This window comes from Carettochelys insculpta, chromosome 3, assembly GCF_033958435.1.
Source record: "Carettochelys insculpta isolate YL-2023 chromosome 3, ASM3395843v1, whole genome shotgun sequence".
In the NCBI taxonomy this organism is placed as follows: Eukaryota; Metazoa; Chordata; order Testudines; family Carettochelyidae; genus Carettochelys; species Carettochelys insculpta.
The window spans coordinates 196,065,704-196,090,250 of record NC_134139.1 but is presented as its reverse complement, the minus strand read 5'-3'; the positions used below and the strand labels follow the sequence as shown (position 1 = coordinate 196,090,250).

The following is a 24,547-nucleotide window of genomic DNA, read 5'->3' as shown; positions in this document are numbered from 1 at the left end:
CCCAGGTGTCCTAATAGTTCATCAACATGGGGCATTGGGTATGCATCAAACTTCAAGATGGCGTTTATTTACCTAAAATCAATGCAGAACCACTGGGAGCCATTGGGTTTGGGCACTAACACCACTGGTCTATGCCACTCACTTTGGGATGGTTCAATGACCCCTCGAACCAACATCACCTGTACCTCTTCCTCCATGATCTCCTGCATTCAGAAGGGCAGCGGGCAGGTGGCCTCGCGAATGACCTTCCCTGGCTCCGTGAGGATGACATGACTGACCAGAGAGATGTGTCCAGGAAGGGTGGTGAAATTGTCCCGAAAGGCCTGAAGGAGGCACTGGGCCTGCTTACGTTGTTCTTCAGTGAGAGTTGATCCAATAGACGGTTCTGCTGGGTCCTCGTCTCTCGGCACCTGTGGTCCTAGTTCAGGTTCAGGGGGGCAGGGGTTTATCAGGAAGTTCTCTCGGTCCCGCCATGGCTTCAAGAGGTTGACATGGTATCGCTGGGTTTTCTTCCACCGGTCGGGTTGATGGATCTCATAGGTAACTGGCCCCACAGCTCGGACGACCTCGTACGGTCCCTGCCACTGAGCCAGTAGCTTGGATTCACTGGAGGGCAGGAGGACCAGAACCCGGTCACGCATCTCGAAGCTGTGGTTCTGTGCCTTCCAGTTGTATGTTTGGGGTTGGGCCTCTTGCGCTGCCTTCAGGTTCTCCTTGGCGAGGGCCCCCACCTGTTCCAGGCGCTCCTGGAGCTGGAAGACATACTCCAGGAGCTCCTTAGAGGAGGAAGAGGCTTAGAGGGGGAAGAGTTCCCAGGCTTCCCTCATGAGGATGAGTACTCCCCGTGGGCAGCGTCCATACAGTAGCTCGAAGTGGGAGAAGCACGTGGCGGGACTGGGGAACTTCCCGGATGGCCAAGAGCAAGGGAGGTAGCAACTGGTCCCAGCAGCGCAGGTCCTGTGGGGGAAATTTGCACATCATGTCTTTTAGGGTGCGATTAAAGCACGTCACCAGGCCGTCCGTCTGGGGGTGGTACACGGAGGTATGTAGCTGCTTAATGCCTGTGAGCACGCAGACGTGTCTCATCAGGTGGGATGTAAAATTGGTTCTCTGGTCCGTGAAGAGTTCCTGGGGCAGGCCCACCCTGGCAAAAACTTTCATCAGTTCACCCACAATGGTGCAGGCTGTGCTACTGCACAGCGGGATAGCCTCTGGGAAGCACGTTGCGTAGTTCACAAGGACCAGCACAAATTGGTACCCCTCAAGGCTCTTCGGGAGCAGGCCCACCAGATCTATGGCACCTCGCTCAAAAGGGATCCCCATGACTGGCATCGAAATAAAGGGAGCCTTAGGGACCCGTGGTGGGTCAGCGAGCTGGCACGTGGGACAGGAGTTGCAGTAATTTTTAACCTCCTGGTGAACCCCTGGCCAAAAAGAATGGAAGAGTATCTGGGCTAGCGTCTTCTCCTGGCCCATGTGGCTGGCGGTGGGAATATCATGTGCCAGCCTCATTATGGCCCGATGGTAGCACTCAGGTACAAGCAGCTGCGTCTGTTGCTCCCTGGTGCGGGGATCCTGGTCGACCCGGTACAGACTTTCCTGGTGCAGCTGAAAGTGGAGACACTGGGCCACCAGGTGGGTGTCTGTCACTGTTCCGTCCATGGTGGCAACCTGGCCGTATGTCTGGCTTAGTGTGGGGTCCTCCCTTTGGTCTTGGCAGAAGTTGGAGGTCCCACTGGCATCGTGGTTGGTCCTCCCCGGGATCTTGGCTGATTCCTCAGCAAATGCTTCTGGGCCTAGCACCGGCTCTTCCTCGGGTTGGGCATCTGGGGTATCCCCCTCCAGGACTGGGGTCACTCCCTGCTTGAGTCCAGGGGACTGGGCAAAGGACCCTGGTGAAGTCTGGCCAGTCCCGACCCAGCACCACAGGATAGGCCAGTCAAGGGGCTAGGCTAACCATCTGGTGGGTCACCCTGGCAACAGTCATGGGCACCCGCACACTCGGATAGGGTCACACATCCCCATGGATGGTGCCCAATGTGGGGTCAGACTTCAGCCCAGATCATTGGCGGACCAGGTTCTGGCCACATCCCGAGTCCACTAAGGCCAGCATGGCCTCCATCCCACCAACCACTGGGATGGTGATTGTGGGTGCTGGTGGGGGGGCTGGGCTCTCCTTTTAGCCGCCCACACTTGGCCAAAGCTGCAAAGCTGTTCCAGGCAGTCCCTCTGGAGGTGCCCCCACTGCCCACAGGTGAAGCAGGGGCCGGGCCCATGGTGGCCTACCCAGGCCTGGTGTCCCTCTGGAACTGGTGAGAGGTTACAGGCAGCCCCCATAAGTCCCCCCCGTGGGGTCCTCAGCCCTTGTTTCAGGTGTGGACCCCAATGGGAGCTGGTTGGTTCCCGTAGAAGCCCGGGGGGATTCAGGACAAGGGTCTTCTCTTTTCTTGGGCCCAAGGCGGGTGGGGCATGGCAACTGGGCCTGGGTTGTACGTGTTCCTGGCTCCTCGGCAGTGAGGAAGTCTTCCATGAAGGCCTCATGAGCGTGACGGCTGTCTGGATGGTGGCAGGTTGGTGGCGCAGAACCCAAGCCCACCCTCTTGGCAGGAGGATGTGGAGGAACTGTTTGAGGATGACTTGCTCTGTGAGCTCTGTGGCAGTCCTCAATTCCGGTTGCAACCACTGCTGGCATGAGTCCCTCAGTTCTTGCGCCATGCACTGTGCACAGGCCCCTGGGGGATAGGTTAGGGTCTGGAACCGCTGGTGGAAGGTCTCGGGGCATCTAGGATGGCCATCTTCACATGGTCATAATCCCATGCGTCCTCAGCAGACAAGCCCTGATAGCACCTCTGGGCCACTCCAGTCAAGTAAGGGGCCAGAAGCATGGCCCACTGGTCCTGGGGCCAGCGGGCAACCAGTGCCACCCGTTCAAAAGTTATCAGGAAGGCCTCAGGGTCATCTGCTGGCCCCATCTTTGTAAGTCACACCAGCAGCATCGCCACATGGACCCCTGTTGGGGCTCCCGGCTGCACCTCTGCCAGGAGTGGCACCAGCGCTGCCAGCTGTTGCAGACATTGTCTCTGATATTCTTGGTTCTGGGATGTCAATTCCTTCAGCCACTGCGTCTGCTGTGCTCCCAGCTGCTGGAGCAGCTGCTGCTGCTGTGGCTGGGCAGTTTGCTGCTTCTGCTGGCTGTCCACTAGGTACTTCAGCAGCTTCTCGATCTCCATCATGTAGGATGAAAAAGAAAATCAGCGTGTAGCTATACACATACATATATATATATATATATATATATATATATATATATATGTATATTTGTGGGGGGGGGAACTACTGAGGCACACTCTTCATCCCTTGCGTCAGGGGTTGGGATCGAATGCGCACATTCTCCACCACATGTAATGACCTTGGCTCACGGCAACGCCCCCTCTAAGCAGCATGGGCCAACACAGCTTGTTCCTCTGTGTCTGGCTGACCCTGGGCCTTGTCCCCTTTAAGGGACGTCTGGAGGGGAGCAAACAGCTTGGGAGCCCACCCCCCGCAATCCAGGGCTGGACAGCAGTCACACAAACCCTTTCGGAAGCTCAGCTCTTGGTTCAGGGCAGGGTTGCAGGAAAGCAGGCAGTTTAGGAGCCCAGTCCTCAGTCCGGGGTGGGGCAGTGGCCAAGCAATGTTTTGGGGGCCTCAGCCCTTAGTTCAGGGCAGAGCAGCAGTCACACAAATGGTTTGGAAACCCAGCCCTTAGTTCAGGGTGGGGCAGCAGACCCATCGCTATCCCCTAGATGGGGGTGGCTTCAGAGAGGCAAGGGGGGGTCACCCCTCCAGGGAGGCGGGGTAGGGGGGTTGCAGGCCCTCCCACTCCACTGCGACCCAGCCCGGGGCCTTAGTGGCTGTTCACACCCTGAGCTTGGCAGTGGGAATCCAGACTGCAACACACCACCGTGGGCTCAGGGTAACTAGCCCTGGGCAGCCTCTCTGGTCCTGGCAGGGCCTCGGGGGAGGGGGCCCTCCACCGATGCAAGTGCCCCGGTAGATCCAGGAAGTTGGGGTAGTAGCCCAATGGCAGGCATCTCTGTGGCTGCCCAGGCTGGTCTGGGTAGCTGGGGGCAACTCTTGCCGGTGGGCTGGTTGGCGGTGGGTCCCTTGCTCCTGGTGCCCAGGAGCCTGGTCAGGACCCTCCACCTTGCTTGGAGGCCCGGCCTTTAATGGGCCTCGAGCCCCGCCCCGGTCCTTCTGGCTCTAGGCACCACCCTCTGAGGGGCGGGGCCCAGGTGTTCTGGCTCTGAGCCCGCCCATGAGGGTCTCTGAGCGGCCTCCTCTGCCTCTGAGTCAGGAGGAGGCCACAGCACCTCGCTACAGCCTGCATCGTATTGTTTGCAGTCCAAATCAGAGCCAAACCTCAGAAGGAGCCACTTGTCCAGCTTATTTTGCAGGGGGCAGAATCTTTTGAGATTTCTGTACTGTTGAATCTGAACTGAAGCCCTGATCCCATCTTGAGACTCCATCTCATTTTAAACCTCTTCTAGAGCCAAAAGCTTATTTTACAGCCCGTCCCTTGAAGAAACCACCTGGGCAAACGCCACTCCCCCTCCCACAATCCAGCAGGCAAGTATAATGGTATGAGCCCAAACACTTCATACCTGCTATTATGTACACTAGCATTCACCATTAACCCCCCACGCTGGAAAGCATCCAATGTGGTCTCAGTTTAATAAGCCATTGTGAGAGGGTAGTGGGGTGATACCAAGTCTCTAGCAAACAATGGAATAACTCTTGTGGCCCTTCCCTTGCTCAGGATAGCCATGTCTACACGTGCACGCTACTTCGAAGTAGCGGCACTAACTTCGAAATAGCGCCCGTCACGGCTACACGTGTTGGGCGCTATTTTGATGTTAACATCGACGTTAAGCGGCGAGACGTCGAAGCCGCTAACCCCATGAGGGGATAGGAATAGCGCCCTACTTCGACGTTCAACGTCGAAGTAGGGACCATGTAGTCGTTGCGCGTCCCACAACATCGAAATTGCGGGGTCCTCCATGGCGGCCATCAGCTGAGGGGTTGAGAGACGCTCTCTCTCCAGCCCCTGCGGGGCTCTATGGTCACCGTGTGCAGCAGCCCTTAGCCCAGGGCTTCTGGCTGCTGCTGCTGCAGCTGGGGATCCATGCTGCATGCACAGGGTCTGCAATCAGTTGTCGGCTCTGTGTATCTTGTGTTGTTTAGTGCAACTGTGTCTGGGAGGGGCCCTTTAAGGGAGCGGCTTGCTGTTCAGTCCGCCCTGTGACCCTGTCTGCAGCTGTGCCTGGCACCCTTATTTCGATGTGTGCTACTGTGGCGTGTAGACGTTCCCTCGCAGGGCCTATTTCGATGTGGTGCTGCGCAACGTCGATGTTGAACGTCGACATTGCCAGCCCTGGAGGACGTGTAGATGTTATTCATCGAACTAGCCTGTTTCGATGTCACTACATCGAAATAAGCTATTTCGATGTAGCGTTCACGTGTAGATGTAGCAGATCAGGGTCAGGCTGTGGGCGGAAGAGGTAAAAACGGGTGTGAGAAGGCAAGGCTGCACACACATGATCCGATTATGGATGAATCTCAGGCTTTGAAGAGGTTTGCTGGTTATATTTGTCTGGCTTATCATAGACCTTGCTGCAAACTGCTGAGTTGTCAGCTTACGTAAAAGCCTACCTTTGCAAGGTGACAGATTCAAAGATCTCTGTGTGTTTCTTGTCCTGACCTACAAGCAGCATGCGGAAGAGCACTGAAGACTTCCATCCAAGAAACCCCTTGAAATGAACCAAAAACCCTGGACCCGCACTCCCCTCACCAGTAAATGCAGTGCTGTGGACCAATAACGTTAGACACAGTTGTGGAGAAGCAGGCTGTTACGTGCAGTATTTTTAATAATAGCCAATGCCCCTCATGTTATGTTTGAGCCTCACCTGCCTGGATGTCAGGAGTAAACTCCCAGGTGGGGATTGAGGGAGAGGCCCACAGAAACTAAAACCATGACACAGCTGGGACTCCAGGAGGAAACAACAGAAGTGCAGTTGACAGGGGAATAGCCCTTGCCTGGGTCTATGCGCTGCCCCTGCTCCAGCTGCCGGTTCTGCAGCTGTCATTGTCCAGGAACTGAGGAGCTGAAGAGGCAGCACCTGCAAGCGCAAAAGGAGTGTGCAGAGCCCCCCTGATCACTCCTGCACCCAGTGGCCACAGGAACCTATGGTACACTTCCTGGGAGCCTTAGTGTTACTTGGGAACTGTACCCCCAGCACCCACATGTACCCCAGCCCCCACTGAAACCAGGAATCCCCTCTCACACCCTCATCTGGGGTTCTCACCCCCCCCGCCCCGCAACCAGAGCCCATGCCCTGTCCCACAGGCCCCATTTCCCTGCCCCAGCCTGGAACCCTTTCTTTTACCCTAAACCCTCCTGGGCCCACCCCAGGGCCTACACCCCAAGACAGAGCCCCCCCCTCCACACCCCAACTTTCTCTTGCCTGGAGCCCTCTCTTATGCCCCTCATTTCTGCCCCACCCAGATCCCACTCCCCCAGCCAGATTCATACAGCTTCCTCTATACCCCAGCCGCTGCCTCAGTCCAGTGAAAATGAGTGAGGATGGGAGAGAGTGAGTGGCAGAGGCTGGCGGGGGAGTAGAAGGGTCTCAGACAGTGGGCTGTCCTGAGGGCAGAATAATGGGATGGGATGGGATGGAAATAAACTGTACCTCCCAAGCTCGAGATAGAGAGCAGAGGAGAGGAGGTCTGTGTCTAAGACTTTTCTGGTATTGCTAAATGCTTTGTCCTTTTGAGGAATAAACAAATCATGATTTGTTTTGATTACTCTGTTTTGGTAAAATAAAACAGCAGTAATGTAGCACTCGAAAGACGAACAAAATGGTTCATTCAGTAATGAGCTTTTGTGGGACAGACCCACTTCATCAGCTCAATGGCATTTCTCGTACAGACTGGCATCTATGAGTACACAAGACCAAAAAAAAAAGTGCAATAAAATCTAACAAATCAAGTACATAGGAGTGAAGGAGAGGGATGAGGGGTGGGAGATGTTAAGTGTCTTGCCTGAGATAATTAGGAACATCAAAGGAAGGGAAGAAGTCCTTTTAATGGTGAGGTATTCGTTATCTTTGTTCATACCAAGTGTTAACGTGTCAAATTTGAGTCTGAACTCCAGTTCACAAATTTCTCTATGCAATCTGCTCTTAAAGCCTCTTTGCTGTAAGATGCAAATTCTCAGTTCTTTAACAGAATGGCCCACTCCATTGAAGTGTTCACTGACTGCTTTATGTGTATAGAGATTCCTGATGTTTGCTGTGTCCATTCACTCTTTTGTGAAGAGTTTGCCCGGTTTCTCCAATGTACATAGTGGCGGGGCACTGCCGGCACATAATGGCATATATAATATGAGCCCTTGATCTTGTAACTGGCCTGGTTAGGTCCAGTGATGGTGTCATTGCAAATGGATGTTGTCCTGGGTCCCTGAAGGGAAACTCTTACAAGGGCCAAAAATGAATGAAGCCTGTTCATTGGCACGATTGGCAAAAATGGACTGCAGCCTGGAGATCCAGTCTGCGTGTGAGTGGACAGTGTGGACATGGTTCCACACCAAGAGAGACCTGGCTGTCACTTGTGGGACACACCTGGCTAGGGCAGGGAGCCAAGTGTGTCCCTTGTGGGACACACTCAAGGGGGACTGAAAGGCATCTAAGGCAGGGGTGGGCAAACATTTTACGTCAGGACCCACTTCTCATCCCCGCAATTAGCAGGGTCCCCCCAACCTGTCTAATGTAATCCAAACCAATGGAAATTTTGGTTTTGTTCATATGAAAAAAAAAAAACCTTTCAGCACATGAAAGAAAGAGAGTTTGTAGAATATAAACGCTCTATTAGTGGTTATATAAAAGTGCATACACATACATAAAACAGTAACATTCCAACATTTTTAATAAGATGGAAGAGCCTGAAACTGAGCAGCCAATCATGCTGTGCCTCCCCTTAGGAAATTTCACCCCCACCTGCGGGGGCCTGCTGCCCATTTTGTGCACTCTGATCAAAGGCACAATAGTCCTGACAGCTGTCATCTTTAAATACTACCCATCTCTGCTGCAGTTACAGACATATAACCTGAGCTTTCCTGACCATAGTTCATGATACTGAGCATTGCAAGCCCACACACCTCAATCTCCTTTGAGCTCTATGCAAGCAGCTTTCATTAACATTTAGCACTGTAAGATATACATGTGCACAGAAAGCATGGATACTGCCTCCTTCTTTTACACTTTTAAGATACAAACCTTATATTAGGGAGAGCATCATAGTACAATAATAAAGTGCTCTCACTGGAAAGTATTATAGACATTATCCTACAAAGGGAAGGCATGAACAACTACATCTTTAAAAAGATGAAGGGCTGTGGACTAACACTGAGAGAAGCTATGCTGGAATTTGCCCCAAAGAAAAAAATTTTAAAACAATGGAATGGGGAGTGGTTATAGTTCTCCTAGATTTTGAATATATGTGATTGTATATTTTTGAATTTAGACTTCATCTAGGGAAAGAAGGTTGGATTATCCATATTGACGTTGGGTCATTTTCTAACAACATTGTCTGCTAGTTTATGCCAGTCCTTGAGAGACTGTGTGACTTTCAAACACGGGTTATACTTTTTCTTGACAAACTTACCTTTCTAAAATGCAGCTGTTGGATAAGTGTAACTTCCTTGGGGCAATGTAACAAAACTACACAAAGCTTACATGGCTAATATATATTAGTGTAATGAAGAAATTGTGGCTCAACAGTCTTGAGGTCACAGAAATGAAAGGTGAATTTTACAGTGTATAAACTCCAGCATTGTTGAGGGATTACTAATTCTGTAGGTGAGTTCCATGTAGGGAAATGTCTTTTACAGACAACTGATGAGAGAAGCCAATCATTAGCCATTAGCTTCAAACACAATCAACTGCAGTCACCATGATAAAGATTACATATGTCTTACAGGACATAGTGCCTTTTGTATTGGAGTATCTCAAAGCATTTTACAGCTGATGGGCTAAATCTGGTCTTTAGGCACATGCCTGAACAAGAGGTGGCACAGAGGAACTCTATGTCAAGGCTAATACTCCTTTACGTCACAGTTCCCACCTTTGCCGCACTTCATTTGCTGACTTGGTTATGATGGCCAAGAAGTTGGACTGGTGGACCCAAGGCTCTGAGCATCTGATGCCACATGCTCCAGAAAAGGAGGGAGGGAGGGAGCTTGTAATCCTGCTTGCACTCATGCATTTGGACCCAGACTCCAAGCCACCCATGTGTGGGCCAAAGGGAGTTCTCAGTAACCATTTGCCTTTTGCATTAATTGTCCCTTTAATATTCCACACCATGAAACTTCCACATATATTAAAGAGAAGGGATGCTTCTTAAAGAACATGACAAAGCACAGCACAGTCTGGGTGAAGTCCACTTCTCTATGGTTCATAGGTTTTTTTTTTGTTTTTGTTTGTTTGGGTTTTTTTGATATATGGATCACTAAAAGATCCAGGTCCCCTCACAGATCTTTGTTTGACATTTGCAATGCATCACTGAATCAGAGAATATGTGCTGGAGCTGTATTCAGTTGATGAAAATATTTCTGTGGAAGAAACCGAGTATTTTCCTGAAAAGAGAAACAAAATATTTCAGACATGAGACACAATACAGGAGTCATTAATCTTGTTAAACCAAGTATGTTACATAGATCCATCTATCCATAGCAATGATTCCATCGGCATTGTGACTGCGCTATATGCCACAAAAATAACATGACTTGTAATTTGTATGAGATGCTAATAGAGGCAGATTATGTTGACTCAGATTAGATTAGATTGTTCGCAAATGACCACTGACCTCTGTTGTGCGCAGTCCAGATACGGATATAAATTCTGCTCTTTGTTACACTTCTTCAAACTGACTAAGGCCAGGACTCTAAAGTGGGTGTCCAATAATAAATTCCTCAATTCATACTGAGATAAATATAGATGATCTAATCATGCTGTCTGGTCTTAAAGGATATGAATACTTAGGTAGCTAAATAGGTGGCTGGATTTTCAAAGTGCCAAGCACCCAGCAGCTCCCATAGAAAGCAAGGAGGCCACTTACTGAGGTGTTGGAATATGAGTGTGGGAGCATAATTTTAAACATTCATTTGCAAAATCATGGCTGGACTTTTTAAAAAAACATAGGACAAATTCTGTTCAGTTGTACTCATGCAACTCTGTGGCTTCAGGAGGCCTCAATATGTGACTAAAAAGACACTTTTAAAACATAAATAAACAAGCAGTCAAGTAGCACTTTAAAGACTAACAAAATAATTTATTAGGTGAGCTTTCGTGGGACAGACCCACTTCTTCAGACCATAGCCATACTAGAACAGACTCAATATTTAAGGCACAGAGAACCAAAAACAGTAATCAGTGTGGACAAATCAAAAAAAAAATGATCAAGGTGAGCTAATCAGAGAGTAGAGGGGTTGAAGGGGGGGCTTCCTCTCTGTTACTATTAAAACAAAAATGTCCGCCATTTGTTAAGAACCCTGATTTACTGCTTTCACCCCAAACCTTCTTTGATCTTCTCTGAGCCCTATTGCTGAATTAAAGAGATTGCATCTAGAGGGACCAACTTATTCTGAATTTAATTTAGGCCAATACCTCCATGAGGCCTTGTCTCCACTATTCAGTGGATCGACACTGTAGCGATAGCCCCTCTGGCTGTCAGTTTATTGCATCTCCTCTAGACACAATAAATCAATCTCCAAGCTTGCTCCTATCAACAACAGTACTCTAACAGGATGAGAAGAGTAACTGTTATTTGACAAAAGAGCAGCCCCCATCAACCTTTCTGCACGCAAAACACCGTAGTATGTATGTCAGCTTCGGGTATGGAATTTGTGTAGCTGAAGGTGAGCAAACCTGAAAGTAGACGGGCTGTAGCCAGAGAAAACCTCCCCACTACAGATCAGCTTTTGCCTCCCCTCTAAGGTGCCTCAGAGCACACAGGGCACTGAACAGCAGTTAAACAGCACAGTCTTTGATGCCTTCCTAAAGGGGCCCAGATGTGCTGGCTCATCATGACCCTGAGGAACTGAAAACACAGATAGAGGGCTATCAGGCTAACCATTAACGAAGGGCCTCAGCTGGCATTAATGGAGTGATGCACCCACACAGTTATCCCAGAAGAGAAATCTCCGCCCTTGTAAAAGAATGTTCTGTACTCCCAAATTCTTTATCTCCTGTCTTACAAGTGCAAATTAAGTAAGAATTGTCCTTGTAAAAACTGGCGTCACAAAAGACAGACCAGTACGATCTGACACCATAGATAAGAAAGAGCATATGTGACCCAAGGGGTATAAAGATGGGCCCAGCAGCACTCTCTGAGTGCATCTTTACCAACTACTTTACCAACTACCAACTACTTGCTGGTTGGGTCAGGTGATTGCCTCCCCAGGTCCACAACTGGGGATGCCCAACCTTGTATTCGTCTTTCCACGGAATTGAGTGATCGATCCTGGCTTGGCTACGCTGGTATCGAGAGATGCAAGGAGGGTAAGATGTACCCACGTTAAGGTCTCCTTTTAGTGTACACAGTTAAAGAATTAGAGCTCTATAGATAGCTGTCATTGTATTAAGATGTTGTTGTATTGGATTGTAACGTAACCTAATAACACCTGTACTCTGCTAGCATATAAGAAGTAGACAATAGTCTTTTGTAACCGCATGCTTATAATTGTAGCTTAATAAACTTGTAACTAGTTAAGATCTAAACCTGACTGCTGTTACTCTTTGTCACTGCAACACAGCTGGCACAATCAAAAGAACTTTAACCGTTTGGTTACCACAGCCTGGCCATAGGTGAGAGTGCTAGGAGCCCAGTGCTCCAGCAGTTAAAGACTCGGATGGTAACAAGGGCATAGTTGGTACCTCACTGCACATTACCCGGCCACCGGCTAACAGGGGCAGAAGGGGGGGCAGGGGAATTCAAGAATTTAAGCCAAGTATACAAAGAACTCCGCCATGATGCTGCTGAGAGCTCCATGCCAGTCCCAAGCCTGGATGAAGGAGGGCTGGTCACATGAATGACAACACACTGACCATGAAACAACACCACAAATGAAATCTGATGCCAGTACAACTAAATATTAAAAGATGCTGGCTCGGACGTTACCCGGATAAACAAGGTCCGCTACCAATCAAGTGATCGGAGTTGGGTCAATAAGTTGGCTACTGAAAGAAAATTACACCTAACACAAATGCTATCCATTGGAACATGGAACGTCCAAACACTGTGGGCAACTGGAAAATTAGAGCTGCTTCAGAAGGAGATGGAGAGATACCGATGTGATATACTTGGACTGGCAGAGATGCGTTGGACGGAATCAGGAGAGATATGCGGTTGTGAAGTCATTTGGTCAGGCAACCAAACGAAGCATGAAGCAGGAGTTGGATTCCTTCTTAGCAAAACAGCTAGAAGAGAATTATTAGGATACAAACCGGTGAGTGCAAGAATGATGGTCACGTGATTCGAAGCAAAACCGTTCAACATCTCAGTCATTCAGGTGTATGCACCCACGTCGGACAGTATGGAGGAAGAGATTGAGCTATTCTATAAAGACTTGACAAAGATGGAGGAGAAGACACTAAAGAAAGATGTGTTGATCATCGGAGGAGATTGGAATGCGAAGGCTGGAACAGACAATGAAGGTTGGGAGAGAGTCATGGGAAGGTTTGGATATGGAGAGAGAAATGAACGAGGTGAGAAACTGTTAGAGTTTGCTACAGAGCATGAGATGGTGATTTGCAACACGAGATTCCAACATAAGGACAGTAGGAAGTGGACATGGTGATCAAATGACGGGAAGTCCAAGAACATGATAGATATGATTTTGATAAGAAGAAGATAGATAACATTAGTACAGCAGTGCCGAACTTTCCAAGGAGCGGATATAGACTCAGACCACACTCTAGTGATCGCAAACATCAAGATAAAACTCAAAAGAAAATGTAAGACACAGTTTAATAAAAGAAGAGATGTGGTGAGGCTATGTGAGGAAGAAACAGGGAATGCATACAGCACAGCACTTGAACAGAAGATAAAGAATATTGACACAGAGAAAGACCTACATAAGAGAGTCACAGGGACAGTCATCACTATAGAAGAGGCAATTGAGCAGACTATTCCAGAAGAAGAAAAGATCAATAAGAAGTGGATTACCCAGAAGATATTGAAGTTGGTTCAAGAGAAAAGAGTGCTGAAGATTAGAAGAGATATTTCTGAGATGACAGAACAGCAATATAGGATGAAATGCAATGAGGTAAGGAAAGCAGACAGAAAAGATAAGGAGAAATGGATAGAGGAGCAATGTGAAGATATCAAGAGGTATTATGGTGAATGTAAGACCAGGGAGGTATATAAGACAATTAGGAATATTAATAGGAAATGGCAACCGAAGCAGATGGTGATCAAAGATGAGAATGAAGAAATGCTCATGAACAGGGAGAAGATTGTGAAGCGATGGACGAGATATTGCACCGATCTATACAAAGTACAGTTGGACCTGAGTGTCTCAGAGAGATTGATTGAAGCATTGAAAGAGATATCTCCCCCGAGCATCGACAGTGAGACCGATATTTCGAAGAAGAAAGTGGAAAAAGCAGTGAAATGGCTAAAGAACAACAAGAGCCCTGGAAATGATAAGATCATGGGAGAGATGATCAAATACAGTGGAGAAAGCATGATTCAGGAAATACACTGACTATGTAATATAGCATGGAAAGAAGGGAAGGCGCCTAAGGAATGGACAAGATCTGTGCTAGTGACAATACCCAAGAAAGGAAGTACATTGGAGTGCAAGAACTACAGAACGATTGCCCTAATGAGTCATCTAGGTAAGGTGCTGATGATGATACTGACTGAGAGATTGAGATCGCAGATAGAACATATAGCAGATGAGCAAGCAGGGTTCAGAAAAGATAGAAAAACCATACAGCAGATATTGGCACTAAGACTGATAGTGGAGAAAGCTCGACGAAAGAACAAAAACATATACACTTGCTGCGTCAATTTTCAAAAGGCATTTGACAGTATAGATCAGAAAGTGACTTGGGCAGTGTTGGAGTCATACGGAGTGGATAGCAGACTGATACGGTTGTTGAAAGATATCTATGATAATGCGGAGGCAGTGGTGAGAACATGTGGGGAGTTGGGAAGTTGGTTTAAAATAAGTAGAGGTAGGACACAAAGAGAACCAATATCGCCAAGTATCTTCATCACACATCTGGAGAGAGCGATGGACAAGATCAAAGAAAAGGTAGAAGGGATATCTGTGCACAGCAAATGAATTAACAACTTGAGGGTTGCAGATGATATAGTTATCATTGAGGAAGATGAGGAGAAGCTAGCAAAAATGGTGCGGGTGTTAAATGAAGAAGGAAAGCAGTATGGACTGATTATGAGCTTCGATAAAACAAAAACAATGGTATTTGGAGATAAGGAAATAGGAAAGAAGATCAGTGTCGATAGTATTGAACTAGAAAATGTAGAGAAGTTCACGTATCTTGGGAGCAACATAATGTATGATCTGGACTGTAAGAAGGCAATAGCGACTAGAATAGCGAAAGCAAGAACGAGTTTGAAGGCGATGGATAAAATCTGGAAAAGCAAAGCAATAGCTTAAGAATGAAGTTGGGCATCTTGAAAACATGTGTATTCAGCAACTTGTTGTCTGGATGTGAGACATGGGTGATAACGAAAGATTCAAAAAGAAGAATATTGGCATTTGAAACGAGTTGTTATAGAAAGATTCTGAGAATAGGATGGATGCAGAAGGTCACCAATGAGAAATTATATAGGAAGATACAGCCGAAAGAGAACCTGCTGCAGAAGGTTATAAAACTTAAGCTACAACTATTTGGACATATTTGCAGAATGAACGATGAACAAAAAATCGAGACCCTAGTATTCGGCATAATGGATGGTTTGAATAGAAAAAGCAGACCCCACAGAGAATGGATAGACGACGTAGTAGATTGGTGCAGAGCTAGTCTACAGAAACTAAGCCACTCTTCACTGGATAGGGAAAGATGGAAGGAAATAGTGAGAGAGGCATCAGACACCAACGGACGTTGAGCCCACATTTATTGATGACGATGATGAAGTATACAAACGAGCCCCTATAGTAACCCAGAAAATTCCCATCCTCGTTCAAACCACATGTTAATGTGTCGAATCTGAATATAAAAGAGAGTTCAGAAGCCTCTCTTTCAAGAGTGTTGTGAAAATTCCTCTTCAGTAACGTGCAAACTCTTAAGTCATTAACAGAATGGCCCAGTCCATTAAAATGCTGGCTAACAGGTTTGTGGATCAGGAGTGTTTTTATGTCTGTTTTGTGCCCATTACCTTTTTGTCTAAGAGAGTTTGAAATCTGTCTAATATACAAAGCATCTGGGCATTGTTGGCACATGATGGCACATATGGGCTACGTCTACACATGAAGCCTACATCGAAATAGCTTATTTCGATGTTGCGACATCGAAATAGGCTATTTCGATGAATAACGTCTACACGTCCTCCAGGGCCGGCAACATCGATGTTCAACTTCGACGTTGCTCAGCCCAACATCGAAATAGGAGCAGCGAGGGAACGTCTACACGTCAAAGTAGCACACATCGAAATAGGGATGCCAGGCACAGCTGCAGACAGGGTCAACGGGCGGACTAGCGCTTCTGGGGCAACAGCTAGCCGCTCCCTTAAAGGGCCCCTCCCACATACACTCAGCCTGAACAACACGCGGTCTGAGGAGCCATAGGCACACAGACCCCGGGTGCCGCAGTCATGGACCCCCAGCAGCAGCAGCAGCAGCTAGAGGTCCACCCAGCCCTCCCAGCAGGAGCAGGGCTTGCCCTGACCCATGCCATGTGGGAGGCAGCTGAGCACCTCCTTGCCCCAAGGGAGGAGATGCCCCCAGGGCAGCAGGGCTCAACCCCTACCCCTGCAGCACCCCGTTCCACCCCCCGCCTCACATGCCGGCGGCTGTGGAGCTACCCCACCAGCACCGACTGGTGGGAGCGGCTGGTGCTTGGGGAGTGGGACAACGACCACTGACTCAGAAACTTCAGGATGACCCGGCAGACATTCCTGGAGCTGTGCCAGTGGCTCACCCCTGCACTCAGGCACCGGGACACTGCCATGCGGTGTGCCCTCCCTGTGGAGAAACGGGTCGGCATCGCTGTCTGGAAGCTGGCCACTCCGGACAGCTACCGATCCATGGGGCAGCAGTTTGGTGTGGGAAAGGCCACCGTCGGGGCTGTCTTCATGGAGGTAAGAGAACCCACAGGGGGAGGCCAGGGCAGGGCAGGGGGGCCAGGGCAGGGCAGGGCAGGGCCACGCACACCCTGCTCACCCCTCATCGGGGCTGTCCCATGTGCTTTCTCTGCAGGTCATGCGTGCCATCAACGCCATGCTCCTGCACAGGCTCGTGAGGCTGGGGGACCCACATGCCACTGTCGCCGCCTTTGCCACCCTGGGCTTCCCCAACTGCTTCGGGGCTCTGGATGGGACTCACATCCCCATCCACGCCCCGCATCACAGTGGAGGACGATACCTCAATCGGAAGGGCTACCATTCTGTCGTCCTGCAGGCCTTGGTGGACAGCCGGGGACGTTTCCAGGACATTTATGTGGGCTGGCCTGGCAGCACCCACGACGCCCGGGTTTTCCGGAACGCGGGCCTGTGCCACCGGCTGGAGGCGGGGACCTACATCCCCCAGCGGGAGATCCCTCTGGGGGACACCATCATGCCCTTCTGCGTCATCGCAGATGCGGCCTACCCCCTCCGGCTGTGGCTCATGCACCCCTACATGGGCCATCTCTCCGCTAGCCAGGAGCGCTTCAACGAGCGCCTGAACCGTGCGCACCAGGTGGTGGAGCGCTCATTTGGCCGCCTCAAGGGACGCTGGCGATGTCTCCTGACCCGCCTGGATGCGGGCCCCAACAACATCCCCAGATTGTGGGTGCCTGCTGCGCCCTGCACAACCTCGTGGAGAGCAAGGGGGAGACCTTTCTGCAGGGCTGGGCTGTGGAGGCCGGCAGGGCACACATCCAGCCACCTGCTGCCCCCAGTCGGCAGGTGGACCCAGAGGTGACCCGGGTCCGGGAGGCCCTGCGGGCCCACTTCGACCAACAGGCCACGGGGTGAACTCTGCCCAGGCCCCCTACTGCCCGCCCCTTCCTCCCCCACACTCCTGCCCCAACGCCCACACCATGGAGCACCCCACCGCCCCCGCCCACTTGTCCTGGACAAATGACAGCACGAACGTGTGGGTGAACGTAAACTTTTTTTTCCTCTTTACAAAACTTTTTTTTTTTTTGTAAATAAATAAATATGTGAAACAGAAACCAAAAAGGAGGGACAAACGTTCAACAAAAGCAAGATGTGCACAAATAAAACAATATACAACAACAAAGCAAAGAAGTGTGTGCCATCAACAAAAAAGAAAAGCAGGGAGGAGAACGGGGAGAACTATTTACATGGAGGGGACGGGGCAAACGGGAGCACCAAAAACAAACATTCAAACTATATACAACAAGGGGGAGGCCACGTCCCGGGCCCCTCGCCCCTATAGCCCAGCACTGGGCATGCCCGGCCGGGAGCCCCGCCGGGCCTGCAGTCTGGTCTGCGGCTGGGTGGGAGCGGGCTGGACAGGAAGGTACCGGCGCCGGCGAGTCTCAGGGGGCTCCAGGGGTCCCTCGGCGCTGTGGCCCTCGTGGGTGGGTGGTGGGGCGATGGCGGACGGCCCGGCGACGGCTGGAGCAGCTGGTGGTGGGGCTGCAGGAGCGGGCAGGGCGGGCGATGGCTCGGCCAGCGCGGCATGGGGCGCCAGGTAGTCGACCAGCCGGTTGAATGTCTGCATATAGGCCCCCCATGCCTCCTGGCGCCAGGCCAGCGCCCGCTCCTGCAGCTGGAGGTGCTGCTCCGACACCTCCAGCTGCCGGCGGAGGATGGCCAGCAGCTGGGGGTCCGTTGCCGCCGCCGGTAGTAGGCGCGGGGTCCGCCGTCTTGCCCTCCGCGGGGCCGGTCGTTCCTCGGCCGAGGGGCTGCCCTGGAGCGAGGGTCCCGGAGGGCTCTCCGGGACAACCGAGGCCTCACCGGCGCTCTCTTCCGGTCCTTCGGATGGTGCAGGTGCAGGTGCAGGACACAGGAGAGGAGGAGGGAAAGAAGAATGGAGACAGGCGTTAGTGTGGGCCCCGAGCCGTGGCCTTTGTCCCTCCCGCCTTGTGCTGCAGGTACCCCATCCCTGTCCCCGGGAGATGCTGCTGTGATGGATGGGGTTCAGGGGTCCCCCTGCCCTGCACCCTGTCCCCTGGTGGGAGCGACTCTCACTTCACCCCGCAGGGTCTGAGAGCAGGAGAGCTTTCTTAGGCGACAGATGGCCAGTTTCTGGCAGGAGTGACAGCACCAGCTGTTGGAAGAGACAGTCCTTCCAACCCGTCGTGGGGAGAAGACCCCAAGGGGGGGCCCCTCTGGGATGCAGCTTTCCCCCTCCTCTGGCTGGCTGCCTACCAGTTCTCCCTTCCCCTAGTCTCTACCTGTGGCCCCCGCCCTCGCCCCCCAATTCCAAGCCAGCTCGGCTCCTCCCTCCTGTTTGCTGAGGGCAGAGGTGTCACCTGCCAGGTGTAGCACCAGGATCCTCCTTTGGCCCTGGGAGCTCCTCGGCTCCTGTGGCTCATATGTAGCCTGAGTCTCCCTTTGGCACTCCCCCCACTCCATCACATGCTGCTGCTGCGGGGTGTCCCACCCCCTCCGCCCGGGGGCCCCTCGAGGTTCCACTCCCCCCTGGCCCGGGGATGGGGCATGGCACTGTCATGCAGGGTGTGGGGGGCAGGGGCTGATGGCTGCAGTGCTGTGAGGGCTATGACCCTGGTGTCCTTGGGGCCATGGCCATGTGAGCGTGTGGGGGGCCCTGGACACATCTCTGTTACCCCCGCCCCTCAAGCCCTGGGGTGTCCAGCAGAGAGGGGTACCTACCTGTGGGTCCGCTCCCACGGTCCGGAGATCCCCGGGGGTAGGAGGCCCTGCTGCTGCTCCGGGATGGCAGGAGGAGGATCTGCAGGCTGGATTCGGCGGAGGAGGAGCCCCCCTCCTCCTCCTCCTCCTCCTCCTGCCGCGATGTCCCGGGGATGGCCTCCGGGGGGAGCCCCCGGGGTGTGGGGCTTGCCTCCGGGTCGGACTCTGGCTGCAGGGCCTGCTGGGGCTCGTCAGCCGAGGTGTCAAGGGTGGCCGGAGGGGAGGAGGTGTGCCGGGAGCCCAGGATGTCCCTGAGCTCCCTGTAAAAGGGGCAAGTGACGGGGGCGGCCCCAGATCGGCTGGCCGCATCCCGGGCCCGGGCTTAACCCTGCCGCAGCTCCTTCACCTTACTCCGGACATGGTCAGGAGTGCGGGCAGGGTGACCCCGGGCAGGCAGGCCGTCGGCCAGCTGAGCGAACGCATCTGCGTTCCGCCTCTTGCTCCCCATTACCTGGAGCACCTCCTCCTTGCTCCAGAGCCCCAGCAGGTCCCACAGCTCGGCCTCCGTCCAGGAGGGGCCCTGCTGCCGCTTCCCAGACTGGCTGGCCCTCTGGCTGGGCTGGCTGCCCTGGCTCCCCTTGGCGGGGGTCCCCTGGGGGCGCTGGGGGGGCTCCTGGCTCGCCATCGCTGCTCTGTGGTGGGCTGAGGGCTCTGCAGGCTGCCCGCGTGTGCAGGCTGCAGCCTGCACGTTGCCTCAGCTTCCTGCAGAGGCAGGGCAGGGGAGGGGACCTTTAAGGGGCCGCTCCACGCGGCCACCAGTGAGCTGAGGGGCTGGAGAGAGCGTCTTTCAACCCCCCAGTTGATGGCCGCCATGGAGGACCCGGCAATTTCGACGTTGCGGGACGCGGATCGTCTACACTGTCCCTACTTCGACGTTGAACGTCGAAGTAGGGCACTATTCCTATCTCCTCATGGGGTTAGCGACTTCGACGTCTCGCCGCCTAACGTCGAAGTTAACTTCGAAATAGCGCCCGACGCGTGTAGCCGTGACGGGCGCTATTTTGAAGTTAGTGCCGCTACTTCGAAGTAGCGTGCACGTGTAGACACAGCTATGATGTTAGTTGAGGAACATGAGAATGTGCCCGTGATTCTGTGAATAACCTGGTTAGGTCCAGTGATGGTATCTCCAGAAAAGATATGTGGACAAAGCTGGCAGTGGGCTTTGTTGCAAGGAAAAGTTCCAGGACTGGGAGGCTGTCTCCCAACCTTATGAGGATTCTCACCAACAGCCACAGTCTATACTGCAGGAACACCAGTCCTGGAACTGCCCCTCTACTCTCTGATTTGCTCACCTAGATAATTTTTTTTTCTGATTTGTCCACATTGATTACGGTTTTTGGTTCTCTGTGCCTTAAATTTTGATAGTGTATAGACTAGCACGGCTTTCCCTCTGTTCATATTCTGTCCAAGAAGAAGATGTACTTCTTTGTTGCCTTAGCCTCTTGAGTTCATAGAATCATAGAATCACAGAGCTGGAAGGGACCTCCAGAGGTCATCGAGTCCAGCCCCCTGTCCCAAGCAGGATCAACCACAACTAAGTCATCCCAGGCATGACTATGTCAAGCTGGGGCTTAAAAACCTCTTGGGATGGAGATTCCACCACTTCCCTAGGCAACGCATTCCAGTGCTTCACCACTCTCCTGGTGAAGTAGTTTTTCCTAATATCCAACCTACTTGTCTCCTTCAGTAACTTCAGACCATTACCCCTTGTTCTGCTATCTGTCACCACTGAGAACAGTTTCTCACCATCCCTTTTAGAGCACCCCTTCAGGAAGTTGAAAGCTATTGTTAAATCACCCCTCAGTCTTCTCTTCTGCAAACTAAATAAGCCCAAACCCCTCAATTCCTCCTCATAGGTCATGTGCTCCAGAGTTCAGCTGTTCTGGTCTCTAGAGCCTGTATTGAGTCTCTGAGGCACATAAGCTGCTTGAGATGATGGATTTCTTTAGAAAAATGTAATCTAATAAATATTTAAATAAATCTAGTAAGTCAGGTCTAGCTCCCAGTTATACTACTGTAAATCCAGCCATTCTACTGCTTTCAGCCACTGGAAAGTGGAACTACCATATGCAGTTACATAGAGAGACACTATTTGAAAAAGATTTGAAAGAAAACAAAAAATCTCATCTGTTGTTCTTGTTAGAACGTAGCCACTGTCACATACCTGATTTCCCACGGAAGTTGTTTAGTGTTTCTGAGAAAAGAGAGCTCATGGAGAACACAGGAGCAGAAACATCCAGCGTCCCTGACTGTAAGAGGGAAACCAGTTTTAGTTAAAATCCAGGATCATTTGCATTATCTACACTTTAAAAGACATTGTGTGTCTAGATTGCTGTTCAGCTGGGCACACAAGACACATGTAAATGGGATGTGGGGCAGGATAGACAAAAGGCCCTTTTAAACCAGTGGTTCTCATTCAGGGGTATATGTATCCCTGTGGTGAGGCAGAGGTCTTATTGGTGTCCATCAGCTCATCTAGACACATCTCATTTTACAACGGGCTACAGAAAAAGCACTTGCAAAGTCAGACCAAACCGGTGAATGAGTTAGCTCTATAGTCCATCTAGTCCAGTATCTAAATGTTACAGAAAGAGGAGGAGAAAACTTCACAGTAGGTAATTATGGGATAGAACTGCTTCATGGGAAAGTTCCCCCTGACTCTGAATAGTCCGGGCATATCTGCATTGCATCTGGGAGCTAGCTTCCCAGCCCATGCTCACAGATTGGTGCTAGTGGGAGTCTGAGTTAGCTGAGTATACTTTGTGACTCAGGCTGGAGCAAAGGCTGTCAGTTTGGAAGGGATGGGATGGGAAGGTGTGGGTATGAGAGCCTGAGCTCCAACCTGAGCTGCAAAGCCAAAGCTATATCTACAGGCTATTTGTAAGGTGCTTAGGCAAGGCTCACTAACATGGACCCTTAGAAATTCTCTGACTCCCTGAAGCTTGTGAAATTCTTTTGCTCCCTGTTTGTAGTCAGTGGACACTTCTCCCAGCCTCAGGCACTGCATTTGTTTCTGTGGCCTTTCTGTGTGAACAATACAGTTGGGTGAAATGTTTTGAACTGAAAAAAAAACACCCAAATTTAAAATATATTTTGACAAGGAAAATATTGATCAAATTTCCACAACCATAGTTTTGGATAAACTATAGGTCAAAATCTTTTAATTTTAAAAGGGGATTTTTTACAAATATCATTAATTGATACCCAAAACTTTACATTTTTGAGGATGTCTAGAAAATAAGGCACTGAAGAGTATTATAAAGTAACTTTGAAATCCATTCTTAGGATTTACCTGTGTTTGCTGAACACTCCATTTTCCAGATGAAAGTTTGTTCAGTAAGGTTTCTTGTACCTGTATGTTACAAACAGAATCAATCGGTTAATTCATGTAGTCAATTCAAATAATAAGTTCATATTTGTCTCATGTATAGCACATTAGTTGAATTCTTACCTTCTTGTCCCTGAGTGTTCCAAACAGCAGAATGAATAGTCCCTATAAAATATTATATTAAAATATAAATATATATACTTGTCCATATTTAACCATACTAGAGCATTCCTTTCTCACTATTTCTCTGCCTTGATAATTTAAACTAGAAGGTCTTCATAGCAGGAACCATTTCTTGCTATGTGTTGGTACAGATCCTAGCACAATGGGTTCCTAATCTGGTTTGAGGTCTGTAGGCACTGCTGTAATGTAGATAGTAATAATAATTCAGCTCACAGAAGTGACACAGATCAATATAGACTCGTAGCTTTCAGGTTGTGGAGCTTCTTGAGTCTTCAGATAATCTTGTTTTTCCTGGCATTTGAGAAGAGGGTGCTCAGTTAAATATCCCATTGTGAATTTATAATGCAGTAGCACTTGTTAGCTGTGTCTACACGTGCACGCTACTTTGAAGTAGCGGCACTAACTTCGAAATAGCGCCCGTCGCGGCTACACGCGTCGGGCGCTATTTCGAAGTTAACTTCGACGTTAGGCGGCGAGACGTCGAAGTCGCTAACCCCATGAGGGGATGGGAATAGCGCCCTACTTCGACGTTCAACGTCGAAGTAGGGACAGTGTAGACGATCCGCGTCCCGCAACGTCGAAATTGCCGGGTCCTCCATGGTGGCCATCAGCTGGGGGGTTGAGAGACGCTCTCTCCAGCCCCTCAGCTCACTGGTGGCCGCGTGGAGCGGCCCCTTAAAGGTCCCCTCCCCCGCCCTGCCTCTGCAGGAAGCTGAGGGAACGTGCAGGCTGCAGCCTGCACACGCGGCCAGCCTGCACCACCCTCAGCCCCTGACAGCTGCAATGGCCGCCCAGCAGCCCCCCCAGCGCCCCCAGGGGACCCCCCCCAAGGGGAGCCAGGGCAGCCAGCCCAGCCAGAGGGCCAGCCAGGCTGGGAAGCGGCAGCGGGGCCCCTCCTGGACGGAGGCTGAGCTGCGGGATCTGCTGGGGCTCTGGAGCGAGGAGGAGGTGCTCCAAGTAATGGGGAGCAAGAGGCGGAACGTGGATGCGTTTGCTCAGCTGGCCGATGGCCTGGCTGCCCGGGGTCACCCTGCCCACACTCCTGACCACGTTAGGAGTAAGGTGAAGGAGCTGCGGCAGGGTTACGCCCGGGCCCAGGATGCGGCCAGCCGATCTGGGGCCGCCCCCATCACTTGCCCCTTTTACAGGGAGCTCAGGGACATCCTGGGCTCCCGGCACACCTCCTCCCCTCCGGCCACCCTTGACACCTCGGCTGACGAGCCCCAGCAGGCCCTGCAGCCGGAGTCCGTCCCGGAGGCAAGCCCCGCACCCCGGGGGCCCCCCCCGGAGGCCATCCCCGGGACATCGCGGCAGAAGGAGGAGGAGGAGGAGGAGGGGGGCTCCTCCTCCGCAGAATCCAGCCTGCAGATCCTCCTCCTGCCATACCGGAGCAGCAGCAGGGCCTCCGACCCCTGGGGATCTCCGGACCGTGGGAACGGACCCACAGGTAGGTACCCCTCTCTGGTGGACACCCCTGGGCTTGAGGGGCGGGGGTAAGAGAGGTGTGTCCAGGGCTCCCCACATGCTCACATGGCCATGGCCCCAAGGACACCAGGGCCATGGCCCTCACAGCACTGCAGCCATCAGCCCCTGCCCCCCTCCACCCCTCATGACAGTGCCATGCCCCATCCCCGGGCCAGGGGGGAGCGGAACCTCGAGGGGCCCCCGGGAGGAGGGGGTGGGACACCCCGCAGCAGCAGCATGTGATGGAGTGGGGCGAGTGCCAAAGGGAGACTCAGGCTACATATGAGCCACAAGAGCCAAAGAGCTCCCAGGGCCAAAGGAGGATCCTGGCGCTACAGCTGGCAGGTGACACCTCTGCCCTGAACAAACAGGAGGGAGGAGCCGAGCTGGCTTGGAATTGGGGGGCGAGGGCGGGGGCCACAGGTAGAGGCTAGGGGAAGGGAGAGCTGGTAGGCAGCC

The 24,547-nt window shown here is 51.6% G+C and overlaps 1 protein-coding gene across 1 annotated transcript in view; it reads right to left on the bottom strand.

Moving 5' to 3' along the window:
• Window positions 1-209: 209 nt before the first annotated feature.
• Window positions 210-24,547, bottom strand: part of LOC142010739 (adhesion G protein-coupled receptor F5-like) — a 63,938-nt gene continuing 39,600 nt past the window's right edge. Inside the window, exons 13-17 of the mRNA XM_074989152.1 lie at window positions 22,565-22,606; window positions 22,406-22,465; window positions 21,278-21,362; window positions 862-1,892; window positions 210-776 (exon numbers count right to left, since the gene is read on the bottom strand). Coding sequence (XP_074845253.1) covers window positions 210-776; window positions 862-1,892; window positions 21,278-21,362; window positions 22,406-22,465; window positions 22,565-22,606 — 1,785 coding nt within the window. The remainder of the gene's footprint in view (window positions 777-861; window positions 1,893-21,277; window positions 21,363-22,405; window positions 22,466-22,564; window positions 22,607-24,547) is intronic.